At 44.7% G+C, this 19,759-nt stretch overlaps 1 protein-coding gene across 12 annotated transcripts in view; it reads right to left on the reverse strand.

Annotated features, from left to right (window-relative positions):
* Positions 1-19,759, reverse strand: part of ZNF160 (zinc finger protein 160) — a 37,879-nt gene that overhangs the window by 9,731 nt on the left and 8,389 nt on the right. For 2 of the 12 annotated variants that reach the window (XR_008955059.2, XM_057300658.2), the window contains exons 2-3: positions 15,348-15,431; positions 9,982-10,041 (exon numbers count right to left, since the gene is read on the reverse strand). Coding sequence is in view for 8 of the 12 variants with exons in the window: in XM_057300658.2 (XP_057156641.1) it covers positions 9,982-9,996 (15 nt within the window). In the remaining 4 variants the exon portion in view is untranslated. Of the gene's footprint in view, positions 1-8,873; positions 8,930-9,981; positions 15,432-19,070; positions 19,478-19,759 lie in introns of all 12 variants that reach the window. The other 10 variants (XM_057300662.2, XM_034944500.4, XM_057300659.2 and 7 more) reach the window with 10 other exon arrangements.

The following is a 19,759-nucleotide window of genomic DNA, read 5'->3' on the forward strand; positions in this document are numbered from 1 at the left end:
GTTTGACATACTGAGTGATATTCAATATCTACATGAACTAAATAAGCACAACTGATATCTTAAGAAATGATAATGCGGCCGGGAGTGGTGGCTCACGCCTGTAATCCAGCACTTTGAAAGGCCGAGGCGGGTGGATTACTTGAGGTCAGGAGTTCAAGACCAGCCTGGCCAACATGGTGAAACCCGTCTCTACTAAAAATACAAAAATTAGCCAGGCGTGGTGGCAGGCGCCTGTAATCCAAGCTACTCGGGAGGCTAAGGCAGGAGAATCACTTAAACCCAGGAGGTAGAAGTTGCGGTGAGCCGAGATCACGCCACTGCACTCCAGCCTGGGTGACAGAGTGAGACTCCATCTCAAAAAAAGAAAACTGTACTGAAGTGATGCTGTCTATAAGACAGAGGAGTAGGAAGTCCCAAGCACTACCCATGGAGACACAGATTTAATAACACTACATGGACCAAATTGTCTTTGTGGGAAATCTGGCAACCACATCAGAGGTCAGAACTCTTTTGAAACACCTACTCACCTGAGGCCCTACCCTGGCATGATGTAGTATCACTGTGAGAAAACCACACTCCCATTTTCTCCTGGGGAGAGAAAGTATGGGAATATCCATCTAACATTCTGACTTTTTTTTTCTCTTTTTTCCTGTAACACAACACAAGGCTCATAACATTCTGACTTTTCAGGGCACTGCTAAGGGACAAGTTTCTGTCTTGACTGAATATAAACACTGAAGTAACAGGACCCCAGGTAAGGAAGCTACTGAGAACAAAGCCATCCGTCATAAACCAGAGCTTGTAGTAACGTACGCAGACATGAGGTGGCGGTGCAGCCCCCAGCTTACTAGGACACCAGCGAGGCTGCGGAACAGCCGGCAGACAACAGAGACATTCCTGCATACAAACTGGCACAAGCTCTCTAGTTAAGCTACAATCAAAAAGTCCACGGAGGAGGCATCCTTAGAAAAGGCTTGAGGGATCTCCAGAGCCTCTAGTCAGGATGACTGTAGCATGTCTTCCCTGAAGGAAGCCAGAATCAAAAACTACAAGTGGCTGATTAGTGAAATGCTGTGGTCCCAACAGGAGGTAACGAGATATCAAAAGAAGCCGGGCACGGTGGCTCACACCTGTAATCCCAGCACTTTGGGAGCCGAGGCGGGTGGATCACGAGGTCAGGAGTTCGAGACCAGCCTGGCCAAAATGGTGAAATCCCGTTTCTACAAAAATACAAAAATTAGCCGGGCGTGGTGGCGGATGCCTGCAATCCCAGCTACTCAGGAGGCTGAGACAGAGAATCGCTTGAACCCGGGAGGTGGAGGTTGCAGTGAGCTGGGATCCCACCACTGCACTCCAGCCTGGGTGACAGAGTGAGACTCCATCTCAAAAAAAAAAAAAAAAAAGCAAAAGAAAAAAAGAAACATGGACCATATGCAGCAACATATTAAATCACCACAAAGTAATACTAAAGAAGCAGATATATATATATATACATTATCAAAGAAATAACAATAAGACTCCTAAAGTTGCTCAAGGTATTAAGACAGTACTCATAAACAACTTCAGAAAATCAGAAAAACAATAAATATGAGATTATCAACAAAGAGATAAAAACTATGAAGAAGAAACAGAAATTCTACAGCTGAAAAACATAACTGAATTAAAAAACACACTAGAGCCAGGCGTGATGGCTCACGCCTGTAATCCCAGCACTTTGGGAGGCCAAGGCGGGCGGATCACGAGGTCAGAAGTTCGAGACCAGCCTGGCCAACATGATGAAACCTCATCTCTACAAAAATACAAAAACTTAGCTGGGCATGGTGGCGGGCACCTGGAATCCCAACTACTCGGGAGGCTGAGGCAGAAGAATCGCTTGGACCCAGGAGATGGAGGTTGCAATGAGCTGAGATCGCACCACTGCACTCCAGCCTGGGAAACAAGAGTTGCCACCTCAGGGGAAAAAAAAAATACACAAAATTAGCTGGGTGTAGTGGCATGAGCCTGTAGTCCCAGCTACTCAGGAGGCTGAGGTAGGAGGATCATTTGAGCCTAGGAGGTTGAAGGTACAGTAAGCTATGATCATGCCACCATATTCCAGCCTGTGCTACAAAGTGAGACCCCATCTCTAAAAAAAATAAATAAAAGGAGAAAATGAAATAGAAGAATGATGAAGATAGCCAGGCATGGTGATGTGTGCCTGTAATCCCAGCTACTCAGGAGGCTATGCCAGAAGAATCAGTTGAACTCAGGAGGCAGAGGTTGCAGTGAGCCAAGATCACACCACTGCACTCCAGCTTTGGGTGACAGAGTGAGACTGCATGTCAAAAAAAAAAAAAAAAAAAAAAAAGAAAAGAAAAATGAACAAATGAACATAGCCTAAGGGAAGTGTGGAACACTATCATGTGTGTCAACTCCAGTGTCAAAGTAAGAAGAAGGAGTATAAGAGAACTTAACCTACTGTGTCTGAGTGAAAAAGAAAAAATCTGTATTCTCTCATAAGTAGTAAGGCAACTGGAGCAGTAATCAAAAAAAAAAAATCCTAGAACAAAGACCAGGAATAAATGCATAACTCGTAAGCACTGTACAATTCTACTCAATGTTTAATGAAGAATTAACAATTCTCAAACAATTCCAAATAAGTGAAGAAGAGGAAACAACAAAAAACAATTGTATGATACCACCCTTAGTCTGACACCACCCAAGCAAATATATGACAAGGAAACAAAAGTGTAAGATATTATTTGTGATAAACACTGATGCAAAAGCCCTCAACAAAATACTAGGAAACCAAATTGTAAAGACATTAACAGAATTATAGTCCATGACCAAGTGGACTACACACTGGGAAGACAAGAGTGGTTCAACAGAAGAAAGTCAATGTAATACACCACACTGACATGGTGAAGGACAAAAACCACATGCTCATCTCAATCGGTGCAAAAAAAAGTTATGTGACAAAATTCAACATAGTTCACGATAAAAATGCTCAACAATTCGGGCGCGGTGGCTCACGCCTGTAATCTCAGCACTTTGGGAGGCCAAGGCAGGTGGATCACCTGAGGTCAGGAGTTTGAGACCAGCCTGACCAACATGGTGAAACCCCGTCTCTACTAAATACAAAAAATTAGCCAGGCATGGTTGCACATGGCTGTAATCCCGGCTACTTGGATGGCTGAGGCAGGAGAATCTCTTGAACCCGAGAGGCAGAGGTTGCAGTGAGACTGTGCCACTGCACTGCACTCCAGCCTGAGCAACAAGAGCAAAACTCCATCTAAAAAAAAAAAAAAAAAAATAGGCTCAACAAATCAAGGAAACTTCAGAATATTAGATTTGGCAAAGATTTCTTGGCTATGACACCAAAAGCAAACACAATAGCAGCAAAAAAAAAAGGGACTGCATCCAACCGAAAAACTTTTGTGCATCAACAGATGCTACCAAGAATAAAACAGTATGCCTGTGACAAGTCCTAGCCAGAGCAATCAGGCAAGAGAAACAGAAGGCATTCAAATAGAAAGAGGGCTGCATGCAGTAGTTTGCACCTGTAATCACATCACTGTGGGAGGCCAAGGTGAGAGGACAGTTTGAGTCCAGGAGTTCGAGACCAACATGGGCAACATAGTGAGACTCTGTCTCTATTTTTTAGCAACGACAACAAAAACAACAAACGAAAAGGAAAAGGAGGAAGTCAAATTATCTCTCTTTGAGAAGGATATGATTCTGTATCTAAAAAACCCTAAAGATTCCACTAAAAGACTCCTAGACCTGATAAATGACTTCAGCAAAGTCTCAGGATTTAAAATCAAGGTACAAAAATCAGCAGTACTTTTTTTTTTTTTTTGAGATGGAGTTTCGCTCTTGTTGCCCAGGCTGGAGTGCGACCTTGGCTCACCACAACCTCTGCCTCCCCGGTTCAAGCAATTCTCCTGCCTCAGCCTTCCTAAGTAGCTGGGATTACAGGCATGCACCACCACGCCCGGCTAATTTTGTATTTTTAGTAGAGACTGGGTTTCTCCATGTTGGTCAGGCTGGTCTTGAACTCCCGACCTCAGGTGATCCGCCTGCCTTGGCCTCCCAAAGTGCTGGGATTACAGGCGTGAGCCACCGTGCCCGGCCCAGTCAGCAGTACTCTTAAATGCCAATAATGTTCAAGCTGAGAAACACATCATCAAGAATGCAATCCTATTAAAAATAGCCACACCCCCCAAAAAATGACTAGGAGTATGTCTAACCAAGGTTGTGAACTATCTCTATGAGGAGAACTACAAAATACCAGTGAAAGAAATCAGAGACAACACAAACAAATGGAAAAGCATTTCATGCTCATGGGTTGAAAGAATCAATATCAATGAAATGTCCAAACTGCCCAAAGCAATCTATAGATTCAACAGTATTCCTATTAAATGACCAGCATCACTTTTCACAGAATTAGAAAAAACTTCTAAAATGTATATGAAAGCAAAAAAGAGCTCAAAGAGCCAAGACAATCCTAAGCAAAAGGAATAAAGCTGGATGCATCACATTACCTGACTTCAAACCATATTGCAAGGCTACAGTAAACAAAACAGCATGGTACTGGTATAAAAACAGACACATATACCAATGGAATAGAACAGAGACCCCTAAAATAAAGGCCCACACCTCCAACCAACTGATCTTCAACAAAATCAACAAAAATAAACAATGAGGAAAGGATACCCTATTCAATAAGTGGTGCTGGGAAAACTGGCTAAACATATGCAGAAGAATGAAACTGGATCCCTATCTCTCACCATATAAAAAAATTAACTTGAGATGGATTAAATACTTAATATAAGACCTCCAACTATAAAAATCCTAAAAGAAAACCTAGGAAATACTCTTCTAAGACTTTGGCCTAAGCAAGGAATTTATGAAGACCTCATAATATATGCAGCAAAATAAATGCAGCAAATAAAAGGAATTTATGAAGACCTCATAATAAATGCAGCAAAATAAAAAATAGACAAGTGGAACTTAATTAAAGAGCTTGTACACAGAAAAACAAACTATCAACAGAGTAAACAATCTACAGAATGGGAGAAAAGACTTGCAAACTACGCATCTGATGAATAATATCTAGAATCTATAAGAAACATAAGCAAATCAACAAGAAGAAGACAAATCACCCCACTAAAAAGTGGGAAAATAGCATAAACAGACACTTCTCAAAAGAAGTTGTACTATTGGCCAACAAGCATATGAAAAAATGCTCAACACCCCGATCATCAGAGAATGCAAATCAAAACCATAATGAGACACCATTTCATACCAGACATAATGGCTATTACTAAAAAGTAAAAGAAAATAACAAATATTGACAAGGCTTCAGAGAAAAGGAAACACTTTTACACTCATATACTTATGGGAATGCAAATTTGTTCAGACCTTGTGGAAAGCAGTTTGGAGATTTCTCAAAGACTAAAAATAGAATTACAATTCAACCCAGCAATCCCATTACTGGATATGTACCCAAAGGAAAATAGATTGTTCTATCAAAAAGACACCTATATTCATATGTTTATTGCAGCACCATTTACAATAGCAAAGACATGGAATCAACCTTGGTGACCATCAACAGTGGATCAGATAAAGAAAATATAGTAGACATATACCCTATGGAATATTATACAGCCATAAAAAACAAAATCATGTCCTTTGCAACAACATGGATGCAGCTGGAGGCCGTTATCCCTAGTGAATTAATGCACAAATAGAAAAACAAATACCGTATGTTCTCACAATGGAAGCTAAACACTGGGTGCACACAAACACAAAGATGAGAACAATAGACACTGGGACTCCAAAAAGGAAGAGGAAGGAAGAGGGGAAGGGCTGAAAAACTATCTATCGGGTACTATGTTCACTACTTGGGTGATGGGATCTTTGGAAGACTAAACCTCAACATCACAAAATATACCCATGTAAGAAACCTCACATGTACCCCCTGAATCTAAAATAAATAGTTTAAAATGAATCAAATAAAAGTACGTACCAATGTACACACAAAAATTCAAATCCATGAGACATATTCTGTGGAAAAATGAAATTGTTTTTCCTACTATAATCTCAGAAAATGCTTCTAAAATCAGATGTGGCCAGGTGCAGTGGCTCATGCCTATAATCCCAGCACTTTAGGAGGCCAAGGCAGGAGTACTGCTTGAGCTCAAGAGACCAGCCTGGGAAATATAATGAAACCTCATCTCTACAAAAAAATCAAGCTGGGCATGGTGCTGCGTGCCTATAGTCTCAGTTACTCCAGAGGCTAAGGTGGGAGGATCACTTGAGCCCCAGAGATCAAGGCTGCAGTCAGCTGTGATCACACGACTGGACTCCAGCCTGAACAACAGAGTGAGAGCCTCTCAAAACAATAAACAAACAAACAAATAATAAATAAACAGATGTATAGTTTTCCCCTATGCCAGCAAGCAATCAATTGTGCAGCAGACACCGCCTGGGTATCCTCCAACCCCAGTTCAGTTTCAATACCATCTACCTGGAGATAGTGGCAAATCCCACAGGTTGAGGGTTCAGTCCCACTTCGGGTGCCAACAGCAAGCCCCAGGTTGTTTTTCCTGTGCTTTTGACAGACTGACTATTAATCAGGGTTCCTGTAACTCCCTCATTGGGTTCAATTAATTTGCTAGACCTCACAGACCTCAGGGAGACACTTTATGTACATTTACCCATTTATTATAAAGGATATTACAATGAATACATATGAAGAGATGCATACAGTGAAGTACTGGAAAAGGGGCTGGAACTTCCATGCCCTCCCTGAGTATGCCACCCTCAGGAATCTCCACGTGTTCACCTAACCTGAAGCTCTCTGAACCGTGTGCTTTTGTGTTTTCATAGAAACTTCATGAAGTAGGCATGATTAAACCATTGGCCACTGGTGATCAACTTAACCTTCGTCGCATCTCCCCCTCCCTGGTAGCTGAGGAGTGGAGTTTAAAGCCCCAATCTTCCAATCTTGCCTTGGATATTCTGGCGACTCAGGCCCCATCCTGAAGCTTGTTGGAGGCTGCCAGCTATCAGTCAATGCATCAGCATGCAAAAAGACAACACTTTGGAAACTCCATAGATTTTAGGAGCTGTATATGCCAGGAACTGGGTCAAAGACAAAGGCCATGTGAACAATCCACTGGTAGATAAAGATAAAGCATACCATTTCATTTCGTAAGGCCTTCCGAAATAAGATAAACTGAACGAATAATTGAGAAAGGGGTAAGCAAAGAAAGATTATTTTTACAGTAGAATAATGTGTAATCGAAAGGAAGACAACAGTGCGTATATAAAGAATTAAACCAAGCCGGGCACAATGGCTCATGCCCATAATCCCAGCACTTTAGGAGGCACAGTCAGGAGGAAGGCTTGGGCCCAGGAGTTTGAGACCAGCCTGGGCAACATAGTGAGACCCTGTCTCTACAAAAAACAAAAACATGAAAAATTATCTGGGTGTGGCAGCACACAACTGTAGTCCCAGCTACTCAGGAGACTGAGGTGGGACAATTGCTTAGGCCAAGGAGGTCAAGGCTACAGTGAGCCATGACTGTACTGTAACCAAGTACGCTCATTTTTCTAAGAAAAAGGGAGTGAGTTATTATTTTTTTCTCTTATTTTCTCCTTTCCCCATTTTCCCCTGTTCCCTACTTCCTACTTAGCCCTTTAGAAATACACTTATAACCTTTTACCTCCCCTTCAGCAGACACTCTCTACAGGGCAAGTTCATCTAACTATGTGCTTCGAGCTCCAGAGGGGAATCTCACTTGCCAGGAGGTTACCTCGAGAAACAGCAATCAATCTACAATCCAAAGTCCTGCTACAAAACTCTGTCCCACCCGGAGAGTTTCAGCCACTTTTACAACCCAGTTCTGCCCACGAAGGCACCAGTGGCTGCCAGCTCAACCCCCTGGTACATAAGGCACAGAAGCAAGTTAGGGGGACACCCACCTGCTCGCTTCCTCTCCTTAGTGCCATTCATGCCAAGCCCGCCTTTTAAAAGCGCCTGCTTTCTGCTCCAAAAGCAATGCAGTACCTTAAGGCAGGAAGCCTGTACTTCTTCCCCTAAGCTAGCTTTGGAATAAAAAGTCACTGTCTTTCTACCAGAACTTGCTCTTGTTAACTGGACTCTGCAAGCAGCGAGCAACTGAACCTGCATGTCAGTGACAGAGCCGCCGTGCTCCAGCCTCGCTCCAGCAACAGAGTGAGACCCTGTCTCAAAAAATGTAGTAAAAGTTAAAAAGAAAATAAACCGCAGAATACAACACAGCTCCTGAATTCCAGGAACAGAAAATGGAGCAAAGTATAAAAATTCATTTCATATATACACATCCACAAAGTAATGCAACCCACTCAGACTCACAAGGAATAAGAAAATGAAAATAAAATGGGTTGCATTATCCCCGGATTTTCATAATATAAAATGAACACAGTGGCAAGTTTGCTTAATGAGGGGGAAATCTGACGTGGCATTGGTGGGAGAGGGCACCTCTGCACCTGGGGTAGGGATAGAATCTTGCCAGATCCAGCAACACAGGAAATGCGCCATCCTAGAAGAGATCACTCTTCTAATCGCCCAGCCTGGAGGAACTCTCCACGATCCGTAGTGAAGTCGGCATGGTCACAGGCAGCCAGGGTGGCACTTTTTTTTTTTTTTTTTTTGAGACAAGGTCTTGTTCTATCACTCAGGCTGAAGTGCAGTGGCACTATCATGGCTCACTGCAGCCTCAATCTCTGGGGCTCAAATGATCCTCCCACCTTGGCTTCCACAAGTGCTGGGATTACAGGTGTGAGCCACCATGCAGCACCCTGTGTGGCATTCTTTATAGAAGTGAGAAAGTTAAAAGATCCACCTGTCTTCATTCCCAGAATGCTCCAACAAGGATGTAGAAAAGTGAGCTCCTGTTTCCTAACACGAAAACATGTCAATGTTCAAAACTTGCAGGTTAACATATCACAACCAAACATTCACTGAGGAATTTGTTTAAATCTCATAATGATGTCAAAATACATTTCTACAGGACTTGCACTGACCCTTCCCACAGAATTGAGAACAGTGGCTCCCCACTAAGATGTGAGGGAGGGTGGAAGGCTGGACAGGAAAAGGGATGCTTTACCTCTTGGCGCATAAATGTATCATTTCACTATAAAAGAAATATATACATGATGCCATGTTTAAAATAAAAGAAACAAAATGTTGACTCATAACTGGTAAAACAAAAATACAGTTCCATTCTCTCTAACGGCAAGGTTGTTCTGCTTATATGCCATTCTCACCTACAATACCCGACGGACAAAGGTTCTTGTAAGAACATCACAGTCTCCATGGGATAGAGCTTCTGAGACTAGTTTAATGAATCTTGTTACACATTTACGTTGATGTCATACATTAAAATGGATGATGGAATGAAAGAATCATCTATCTCCAATGTCAGTGTCTAAACTTTGCATTCCGTTCCCAGTCTTTATGAGTTTGGAGTCAGAAACCCAATGACTCACTTGTTCGGCTTCAAATGCAGTTGCCAATGAGGCAGGAAAGCTTTCCCCTTAGTGTTCTTATTCTATGCCAGTGAGCAGGTACGTGTGCACAGTAACACCTGACTTCATGGGCAGCTTCTGTTATCATGGTTTACACAGCGCTGACAGTGCATCCAGATGCGACCCCTGAGCAATCCCTGCTGCCCAACAGCACTGACACCACGGGACCCTCACCCCATCTCCATCCATGTCTGGGTGTGAGCCCTTCCCAGGACCATGCCCAGTGCAGCCTCTTCCCACATACATGTCACTGGGTCAGGGGAGATGGAATCTAAACGAGATGAGAGGGACTGAGGGAAGGCGCGGGTGAGTGCTAGCAAACATGTCAGGCAGGACGCTTCAGACTCAGAGAAGATTCGCAATGCCAATGCCAGGCATTTCAGGAAGAAATAAAAGAACAATCCACCAGGAGTATCACTTTACCTGAGTAAGGGCCATCCCTGACTCCTTTTCTTTCCTCTTCCTCCTCTTCCAGACTTCTTCCTTGGGTAACATAAAAGAGTCTTTAGAAGTCAATACTGAATATCCAAAATATGCTGCTTAGGGCTGAGAATCTATACATCCCCTTCATATGCCACAGTCACACGCACAGAAGATCTCACCCTGTGGAAAGATGGTCCTCTGCGCCCCACTGCACCAGGGGGAATATGGGGACGAGAAAGTCCTACAGGAAGAAGTGAGTTTCTGGCCCCTTTCTTCAGAACCCACCCTCCTCCTGGAGAAGCCCACACACACACTGCAGCAGTGGGGAGCTGGGCTGGACTGAGCTCCCCTTTAGGACACAGACCCGGCCCTGACCAAACCCCATGCAGAACACAGCCCCCCTCACCTCTCTGTGGATCCCAGGCTGAGCTCAGCCTTCAGAAACAAAAGACAGGGATTGGTACTATGCTGGCTACAGAATAGAGTCAACTTTAAATATTACTCAGCTGGGCTCTAAAACACTGAAATGAAAATACGTCAAGGGGGCACAAGAGATGTTTCTGCAAAACGCCTGGGCACTCTAATATGAAGCCAGGGTTGAGCTCCACCGAGGGGGCGAGCCCAGCACAGCCCCACCTTCTGGCTCTGCTCTCCTGTTGGGGACTTGTTCTCACCAGGATCCAGACTGGATATTGAAGGAGCAAAAAGAATCACACAGAACAGGCAACATGGACCAGAGGTGGGGGTGAAGGTGGGCCTGCAATGTCAAACAGGAGGCTGTGGGAGATCACAAACGTTTCCAAGGAGGAAGTGATGTCAGAACAAAGACCTCAGGAAGAAACGCTGCTTGTCACTTGCAGCTGAGAGGCCAGGGAGTTCTAGGCAGAGGGCCGGCCCACATGGAAGCCTTGAGGCAGGAGCAACCTTGGCTCTAGGAAAAGGAAAGGGGCCTGTGTGGCTGGAGCAGAGGGGGCTGGGAGGACACAGGAAGGAGATGACGTCTGAGAGGTCCTGAGGGTGCAGATCACGCAGGGAGAGGTCTTCAAACATTCTTTCTCTCATACGTCAAAAGAATTTATGAAACCATGTATTTCCTCACCTAAGTAAATGCTTAATTTTTTCTTCATTTTACAAAGTAACACACTTACAACGTAGTATCTTACATATTTTAAACATGACAAGAAGTTCAGCTGAGCCCCAGGAAGTACAGGGTTGCCCTCAGCTGAGATGTGCAAGACTGCAGGGGTGAACATGTTTGGAGGAGTTTGGGAAGTCACTTTTATTTAAATAATTAATTAATTAATTTTTGAGAGAGTTTCACTCTTGTTGCCCAGGCTGGAGTGCAGTAGCGTGATCTCGGCTCACTGCAGCCTCCGCCTCCTGGGTTCAAGCGATTCTCCTGCCTCAGCCTCCTGAGTAGCTGGGATTACAGGCGCCTGCCACCACACCTGGCTAATTTTTTGTATTTTTAGTAGAGATAGGGTTTCGCCATGTTGGCCAGGCTGGTCTCAAATTCCTGGCCTCAGGTGATCCGCCTGCCTTGGCCTCCCAAAGTGCTGGGATTATAGGCATGAGCCACTGTGCCCAGCCAGGAAGTCACTTTTAGGAATATGAAAATGGAGATGCCTGTTGGGACATCCCTGTAGAGTTTTGGAGACAACTAGACACAGGATTCTAGACCTCAGAGGAGGGTCTGCAAGGTACATGGGGCTGAGTATTAACAGGTGGGGCATAAAGCCATGAGATGAGAAGTACAGAAAGGCAGTGGGTGTGGACGGAGACAAGAAGAGGTGTAAGGACTGAGCCATGAGCACTTGCACATTCAGAGAACAAGAAAGTTCTGGAGACACCAGAAGAGGAAAGCAGAAAGTGATCAGAGTGGCAAGAAGACTGAATAGATTTGTAAAGGTTAACGGGGTGTCATAAAAGCCAAGATAACAGAAGAGGAAGTGATCAGCTGCGCTACATGCTACCGACAGGAAGAAAAAGATGAGGACAGGACATGAATTACGGCATTTAGGAATGGGGAGGTCACTGATGACTGAAAAAGGAAGAATCAGTGGAATGCTGGATGTGAAAGCTAGATTCAAGCAACAATTCAAAGGTTTAAGCAAGAATTGAAGACAAAGTGGCCGCACACGGCTCACGCTTGTAATCCCAGTACTTTGGCAGGTTGAGGTGGAAAGACTACTTGAGCCCAGGAGTTTGAGACCAGCCTGGCCAACACAGCAAGATCCTGTCTCTATATTTTTATTTAAAAAAAAAAAAGAATTGAAGACAAAGTAAAACTAGTTTTTAGAATATTATGCTCTTAAATAGAGCATAAACAGGTACTTATTACAGAGGGAAATGTAGTTGAAAGTATTTTTTTGTCTTAAACATGGAAGAGTAGAAGAAAAAAAGGCTTTATCACGCATTGGAGATCTGTTCAGAGAGGAAAAAAATTGTTCATACTACTCTGACACTCAACACAGAATATTTCACCTCTAGTCACCAAAATGTGTGTCATTTTCCCCACAATGACAGGTTCTCCAGCAGACTCCCAGGTAGGGAGTCCTGCTGTTTTACTCAATTCTGACACCGTCTACAAAACAGAATCAGACACCACAGCTTGAGGGCTCAGTCGCACAGGACTGCACTCGCTTCATATGCTGTACGCTCTGACTGACCTGGTCAATGTGCTTCCCTAACACTTTCCTTGGGTTTGAATAACTAGCTAGCACAGCTTTTCCATCTGGCTGTTCATCTGTGTCCTTTGCAACATACTTTATAATAAATGAGTAAACTAAGTGTTGTCCTGAGTTCGGTGAATGACCGTGGCAAATTACTACAACCTGAGGAGGGGGGTCAAGTGAATCCCCAATTTACAGTTGGTAGCCCAGAAGTTCAGGTCCCAACCTGCAACTTGTGACCGGCATTTGAAGTGGGGGTAGCCCTGTGGAACTGACCAACCAGTCAACAGCATCTGATCCTAATTCAAGCTGGACAGTGTCAGAATTGAGTTGAACTATAAGGTCACCCAGTTAGTGTCGGATGGAAAATGCATTGCTGGTGGGAAGAAGTTCCTCCACATTTTGGTGATGAGTTTTCTGTGTGGAGTGTTCACTATTACATTGACTGTATACTATTATATTGACTATAATCAGCATCACATAATACTAAATATTATGTAATCAGTATTACATTAACTCATGTTCTCGCCCCTACCCAACCCCATCCCAGGGAAATGGAGGAAGAGGGTGGCCCACAAATGAATGAGTCAAGTCACTGCCCTCTGGCTGAAAAGGTTACAAGTGGAAGCTAACCTCTGATGCCATAATTATAAAATGCATAGCCTTATAGACAAGTTTTGCAATTCTCATCTTTATCTGTGGATTTTAAGCATATTTAAAATCTGTTAGATTATAAAGACAGAAATCAACATGTCACAACTAAATTACCCATATTCAATCAACTCACCACTCACCTGAACCAAGGTCCCCTCCTTCTTCCTTCCTGTGTGTTTCCCTCTCTCATTCTGTACATATCTCATCCTCACCTTCCCTCCTTGGCTCTTTTTTTCCGATGTTTCCCCCCAGGTTTGTGCTCCTCATTTTGAGCCCCTCTCCTCTCCTGCTCTTTCTCCCCTTCTTCCCTCCATTCCTTCTCTTCCGCCTGTTCTGCTCCATTCCTACAACTTCTTCCACCTTATTCCTTTCTGCCCAAAGTTTTCATTGTCCCAATCTCAATCTCCACATATTTCTGCCTCTTTCTTCCCTCATCTTTGCTCCCCCTCTGCTCCCCCTATTAAATCCCCTCTTCCCTGTTACACCCCTTGTCCCCACTCTCTGGCACCCCCAGATCCAAAGCCTCCCTATGCTGTGGTTCTCCCTCTGCTCTCCTTGTCGCCAGCTGTCCCGTCTTGCTGTCCCAGCACCACATTGCTGTCTGCCCTGACTCCAAATCCCTCCTCCTCTCCCCCACTCTCTGTCTGAGGAGCCTCCCCCTTTCTGCCCCTCTCCCTATCTTGCTGTCCTTCATCTCTCTGGAGACCCAGCTTTTCTCTATATTTCTCCAGTTGTTCCCTGCCCCACACTTTCTCAGCTTTGTCTTTCACTCTCAGTGTCTGTCTGCAAATTCCCCACCCATCCTCTGCGTTGCCATCTGTTCATGGTTCTCACCCGTCCTTCTCACTCCTTCTCAGTTTTTCTATTTCCTCTTTCTCCTGTCTCTCTTTCTCCTGATCCCCTGTAGCCACATATTTACAGGGAAGGGGATGGAATAAGATGCCCACCTACTGAAAGCACTTTTCCTAGTGGAGTGGAATCTGGGACAAAAGAACATTGGAGGTGAACAGACAGGCCCAAGTCACCTCCTTCAACGCTGGGTCAGAGGAAGCCATGCTTATGAAGGGGAGGCCTGCAGGATAGAGGGCAAGGCTCAATGAGAGCAAGATGGGCGGGTGTCTCAGGGGAGGGGTGGGATCTGTGGAATCCCAGGACCAGGGCGAGGACTCTCTTGCACCGGAGCTGCGGTGCTGCCGTGCAGACGCAATGAAGGGCGAGGCTTAGGGGACCCAAAGGGTGAATGCACCTCGCGGGTGAGGACCTTACAAGGCACGGGGGGGAGTGAGTAAAGGGTTTTAAGCAGGAAATGGCATGAAAGCTCTCTACATGGGCTGAAGGCAGAAATACTGCAAGCAGGACCTGTCTGTGTGGTTCAATGGGAAGTGACCCCCGACCTCTCATGGACACCTCTGAATTTACTTGGGAATGAAAGAGCCATGAGGGGATATTAAGGTCTATAGGGCCCGGAGTGACGGCTCATGCCTGTAATCCCAGCACTTCGTGGGCTGTAATCCCAGCCGAAGCGGGAGGAGCACTTGAGCCCACGAATTCGAGACCAGCTCAGGCAACACAGTGAGACTTCCTCTCTACTAAATATATATAAAAAAATTATTTAAACGTGGTGGTGGTACACACCGGTGGTCCCAGCTACTCAGGAGGCTGAGGTGGGAGGATCGCTTGAGCACAGGAGGTCCAGGCTGCAGTGAACTACAGTCACGCCTATATACATGTATGTCTCTGAGGACTCCTGCAAATCGAGTCTGGATGTGCAGGAGCCTGGGAAGCCCAAGTTTAACCTAAACAGAGGGAAACTCACGTGTAAGGTCTTCACTCCAGGTGATCAGCTTCCAGTGGCTGCAAGAAGAGCTGGGTCCCCTGTAGGCGGGGCCCGGGGCAGGCGCCTCGTGCAGAGAGGCCAGGAGTTGGGAGGTGCCTGAGGGATGAAGTGGGCGGGGGGCTTGGGGAAAGGGGGCGGCGCCTGCGCTCCCCTCCCTCTCACTCCCAGGAGTCTGTTTCCAGAGCTTTGGAGGAGAGACCTACCAGCGAGGCTGAAGCCACTCAGTGGGCTGGGAGCTGGGATCTCTCTAGGTCGTCAGGGGGCAGTGTTCGGATCCAGGAACGTTTCTGCAATTAAAATTAAGCATTTAAAGAAATGCTGTAACTGAATGAGATGCAAACTAGAATGTGAAATGGAAAATTTGAGCTTAGCAGGGAGTGTACAATTTCATGCTGATCAGCAGAACCTCCTTTCCATTTCTATTCCCCACGCACTCAGGAAGGACAGCGTCAACCTCGGATCCAGAGCAGGGCTAAGGCCTATGTATTAGTTAGGTCAATAAGTTGCTTTTTAAAAAGCAGTAACTTTTTACAAATAGAAATAAATTCCATTGTTCTTCCTTTATCCCATTCCACTCTTGAGATGACGGCCTCAAATACCTTTGAGATAAACTTTGTCATTGTAATATGCTTATGTCAATAATTTCTACATATAGCATAATTTGAAATTCACTTTACATGCATTCCAAAAGTACTTGAAGAAACGGAAGAGAAACCAAAGAACATAGATTACAATATTTAAATAAAAATTGTTTTCTAAGTACTTATTTTAATCTGTTGTAGAAAAAAAGCCTGTAAAATCGTCTTCAGAAAACATTTACATTTATATTCACCTCAAGGGTAATTCATTTTGCAAGATTTTAAGCGTATTTGATAGGGTATTTTTTTTTTCTTTTGAGACAGAGTCTCCCTCTGTCGCTCAGGCTGGAGTGCAACGGCGTGATCTTGGCTCATTGCAACCTCTGCCTCCTGGGTTCAAGCGATTCTCCTGTCTCAGCCTCCCAAGTAACCAGGATTACAGGCACACGCCACTAGGCCCAGCTAATTTTTTTTGTATTTTTAGTAGAGATGGAGTTTCACCACATTGGCCAGGGTGGTCTCAAACTCCTGACCTCAAGTGATCCACCTGCTTTGGCCTCCCAGAGTGCTGGGATTACAGGCGTGAGCTACCATGCTGGCTGGATATTCTCCTTCATATGAACCCTATACAAAGTAAAACTAGATTATCAAATATTAAATGGCATCGTATCTACTAGCAATAATTTTATGGCAACATCTGTGAATTTACCTCTACTTTGAAGTATGTTTGCCTCTCACATCCCCACATGTGGAAGATTTCATCAATGGAAAAGTGGTGATTAATTGAAAATACAATTGTTTAGACAGGAAAAATAGCATATTTCACAACTACATCTACAGTTTCAAAAGATATGGTGTCTGGGATAGATTTGGGGACTTTTGCAAGGTAGACTGCTCTGTGTTATGCAATATTGCTAAGAACCTATGTTGACAAGAAAGCAGTTTCAGCATGGACTTCCATGATCCCAAGCAAAGAAATGATTTGATTTTGGATCTTTTCATTAAATTGAGAATAGTAGGGGTGAATCTGATTATAGATGAAAGCCATGAATCCATTTTGTATATGCAGAGTTTAAATGCTTATACATTTTCATTGAAGCAAAATCGACATATTCACAAGAGATTTAAAAAGGATATTTCTGGCCGGGCACGGTGGTTCATGCCTGTAATCCAAGCACTTCACTCTGGGAGGCCGAGGCAGGTGGATCACCTGAGGTCAGGAGTTCAAAATAAGCCTGGCCAACATGGTGAAACGCTGTCTCTACTAAAAATACAAAAATTAGCCAGGCGCGGTGGCAGCGCCTGTTATCCCAGTTACTAGGGAGGCTGAGGCAGGAGAATCACTTGAACCTGGGAGGCAGAGGCTGCAGTGAGCCAAGATCGTGCCACTGCACTCCAGCCTGGGCAACAGAGCAGGACTCCTTCTAAAAAAACAAAAAAAAGAAGAAAGGATGGAAAGGGGAGGCTTAACCTTTGCTATCTGCTAGGATTACAGGGTCAAAATCGGCTTCTACATTGTCAACACATAACACCAAGTGAAACTCAAAAATAATGAACTTGCCCTGGTACCTTGGCCTTTGAGACTCAGCACTGAATCCAGCCTGGGCAACATAGTAAGACCCCATCTATACAAAAAAATTTAGAAATTATCCAGGTGCGGTGGTGCATGTCTATAGTCCCAGCTATTCAGGAGGCTGAAGTGAGTGTGAGATTGCAGTCAGCTATTATCGCACCACTCCAGCCTGGGTGACAGAGCCTGTCTCAAAAAACAAAAAACAGAAGAAAAAAGCTTTGAAGGGCACTCAGCCTTCACTGTGGGTGTACTGAATGTTCCTGTCACACATAAGAGACATCATTAACTGCTAAAGGAAAATTTCAGCTAATTGAAAAAATTAGATGCATCAACTTCATTTCAAAGCCATATACATTTAAAATTCCCTTACAATTGTGTAATAGATCAACAATTGAAAGATAAGGAAACAAGGCATTAGTGATGCACATGCTCCAATGAGACCCCGATATCATACAAGGTAACACTCCAAACTATTTTATCTTCCAAAATGCATCTGAAAGCTTCTTGATCTACAACACAAAATACTCCAAAATACCAAAGGTAACCCAGAAATTTATCTCTGAGATTTTCCCTATAATTCCTCTATTTTAAAAAGTATTCTTTATGTTTAAGGGAATGGTTGGCGACCTAAATTACCAGATACCCTTCCTCCACACACCCTGGTCCAGGGTCCTTGAAACGCCCCTGGACCTAAGCCCAGACTTCTCTTTCTTCCATCCCGGTGCCTGGCAAATAGAAATGGAAACGATGTTCCGATCGTTGTCACTATGAAACTGAACACAGCACAAGTAGAAATTTCACCTTCGTTTCATCCTCTAAACAGACAAATCAGGTCCCGGATTAATTAAACGGTTCTAATTGCCAGTTCCAGGATGAAACCACTGCCCCACAGGGACCATCCGCTGATGCCCCTGCACCCCTCCTGGTACCCTGAGCTAAGATGAGTTGTGATCCTCTTAATGGTAGGATGCCTGTCTCCACCTGCAAACAAAATGAGTTTTTCACTTAAATCGTTTTCAATGTAAGAGTAAAAAAACCTTAGCCTTCAATTAAGTGGCCCAGTACAATTCTGTTCTTTTGCCTTAAATTGTTTGAAATGTTGGATTAACTGAAAATAAGCAGTAAGCGTCCCTGGACTGAAAATAAGCCGGAAGCATCCCTGCTTATTAACTGAAAATAAGCAGGAAGCATCCCCGGCTAATTTCAATGAGCTGAAACTTTATTTTAGCAGTGCAATGCTGTTGATCCAGTCCTAGTGGAGAGAAAGGCTGACATAGCAGAAAATGACCTGGGGCCAAGAGGAGTAGAGAGCCCAGACCCGCTCCTTTCCCGGCCCTGCCCGCTTCCCACAGCCCAGACTGCACCACAGCAGCTTCCACCCTCTCATCCCGCCGCCCTCTTCCAGCCCTTTCCCGTTGCCCAGACCCCACCCCAGGGCGACTTTTACCCTTCTCACCCCGCCCCCTCCCCACTGCCCAGGCCCCGCCCCCACGGTAGTTCCACCCTCCCACCCCACCCTCTTCCAGCCCTTTCCCGTTGCCCAGACCCCACCCCAGGGCGACTTTCACCCTTCTCACCCCGCCCCCTCCCCACTGCCCAGGCCCCGCCCACAGCAGTTCCACTCTCCCACACGACCCTCTTGCACCCCTTTCCCATTGCCCAGACCCCACCTCACGGTGGCTTCCACCCTCCCCACCCTGGCCTCTCCCCACTATCCAAGACCCGCCTCTCGCTGGCGACAGCTCCCGCCCAGAATCCGCTTCCAGTTTTCTCACCGGCAGGAGAGCATTCAGGCCTTTCAGGGCACTCCAGCCCTGTCCAACCACACTCGGAATCCACCATCCCACCAGACGTTAAAATCCCCAGGTGCGCTCATGGGATTGGTAGCGAGTCCCAGCGTTTCCGCGGGAAACTCTGAGACCCGGTGGCTCTGCAGCTTTTCTATGATTTGAACCCTCTCCTTGATTTGGAGACTGGATTGCTCTTTTTAATACTCCCAGTTGGTGGCTGGTGTGCTTCCCAGCTGTCTGCAGGCTTGTTCTCATGAGAGATGACTCCAGAGTGTCTAGTCTTTGCTTTGCATAACGGATGAGGAATACAAAATGTCTTAATCTTATGAATATATAAATTGTCTGTTTATGCACAATGTTCAGTCGTTTATTCACTCATCTCCCGTGGAATCCTAAGCACAATTATAAAAGAGTCACATTACATGAGATCATCGTCTAACACAGACAAAGCTTCTGTCTCAATAACAGTAAATAATAATAGCAACATTAAATGAAATATCAGTATTGCTAAAATGGGAGTGTAGTAAAAATTAAATAAGTAAATAATTAAAAGGAAATGCTATATGGTCAGGTGCGGTGACTTAATGCTTGTAATCCCAGCACTTTGGGAGGCCGAGGTGGACAGATCATATGAAGTCAGGAGTTCAAGACCAGCTGACCAACATGGTAAAACC

The sequence above is a fragment of the Pan paniscus genome, chromosome 20 (genome assembly GCF_029289425.2).
Source record: "Pan paniscus chromosome 20, NHGRI_mPanPan1-v2.0_pri, whole genome shotgun sequence".
Classification (NCBI taxonomy): Eukaryota; Metazoa; Chordata; class Mammalia; order Primates; family Hominidae; genus Pan; species Pan paniscus.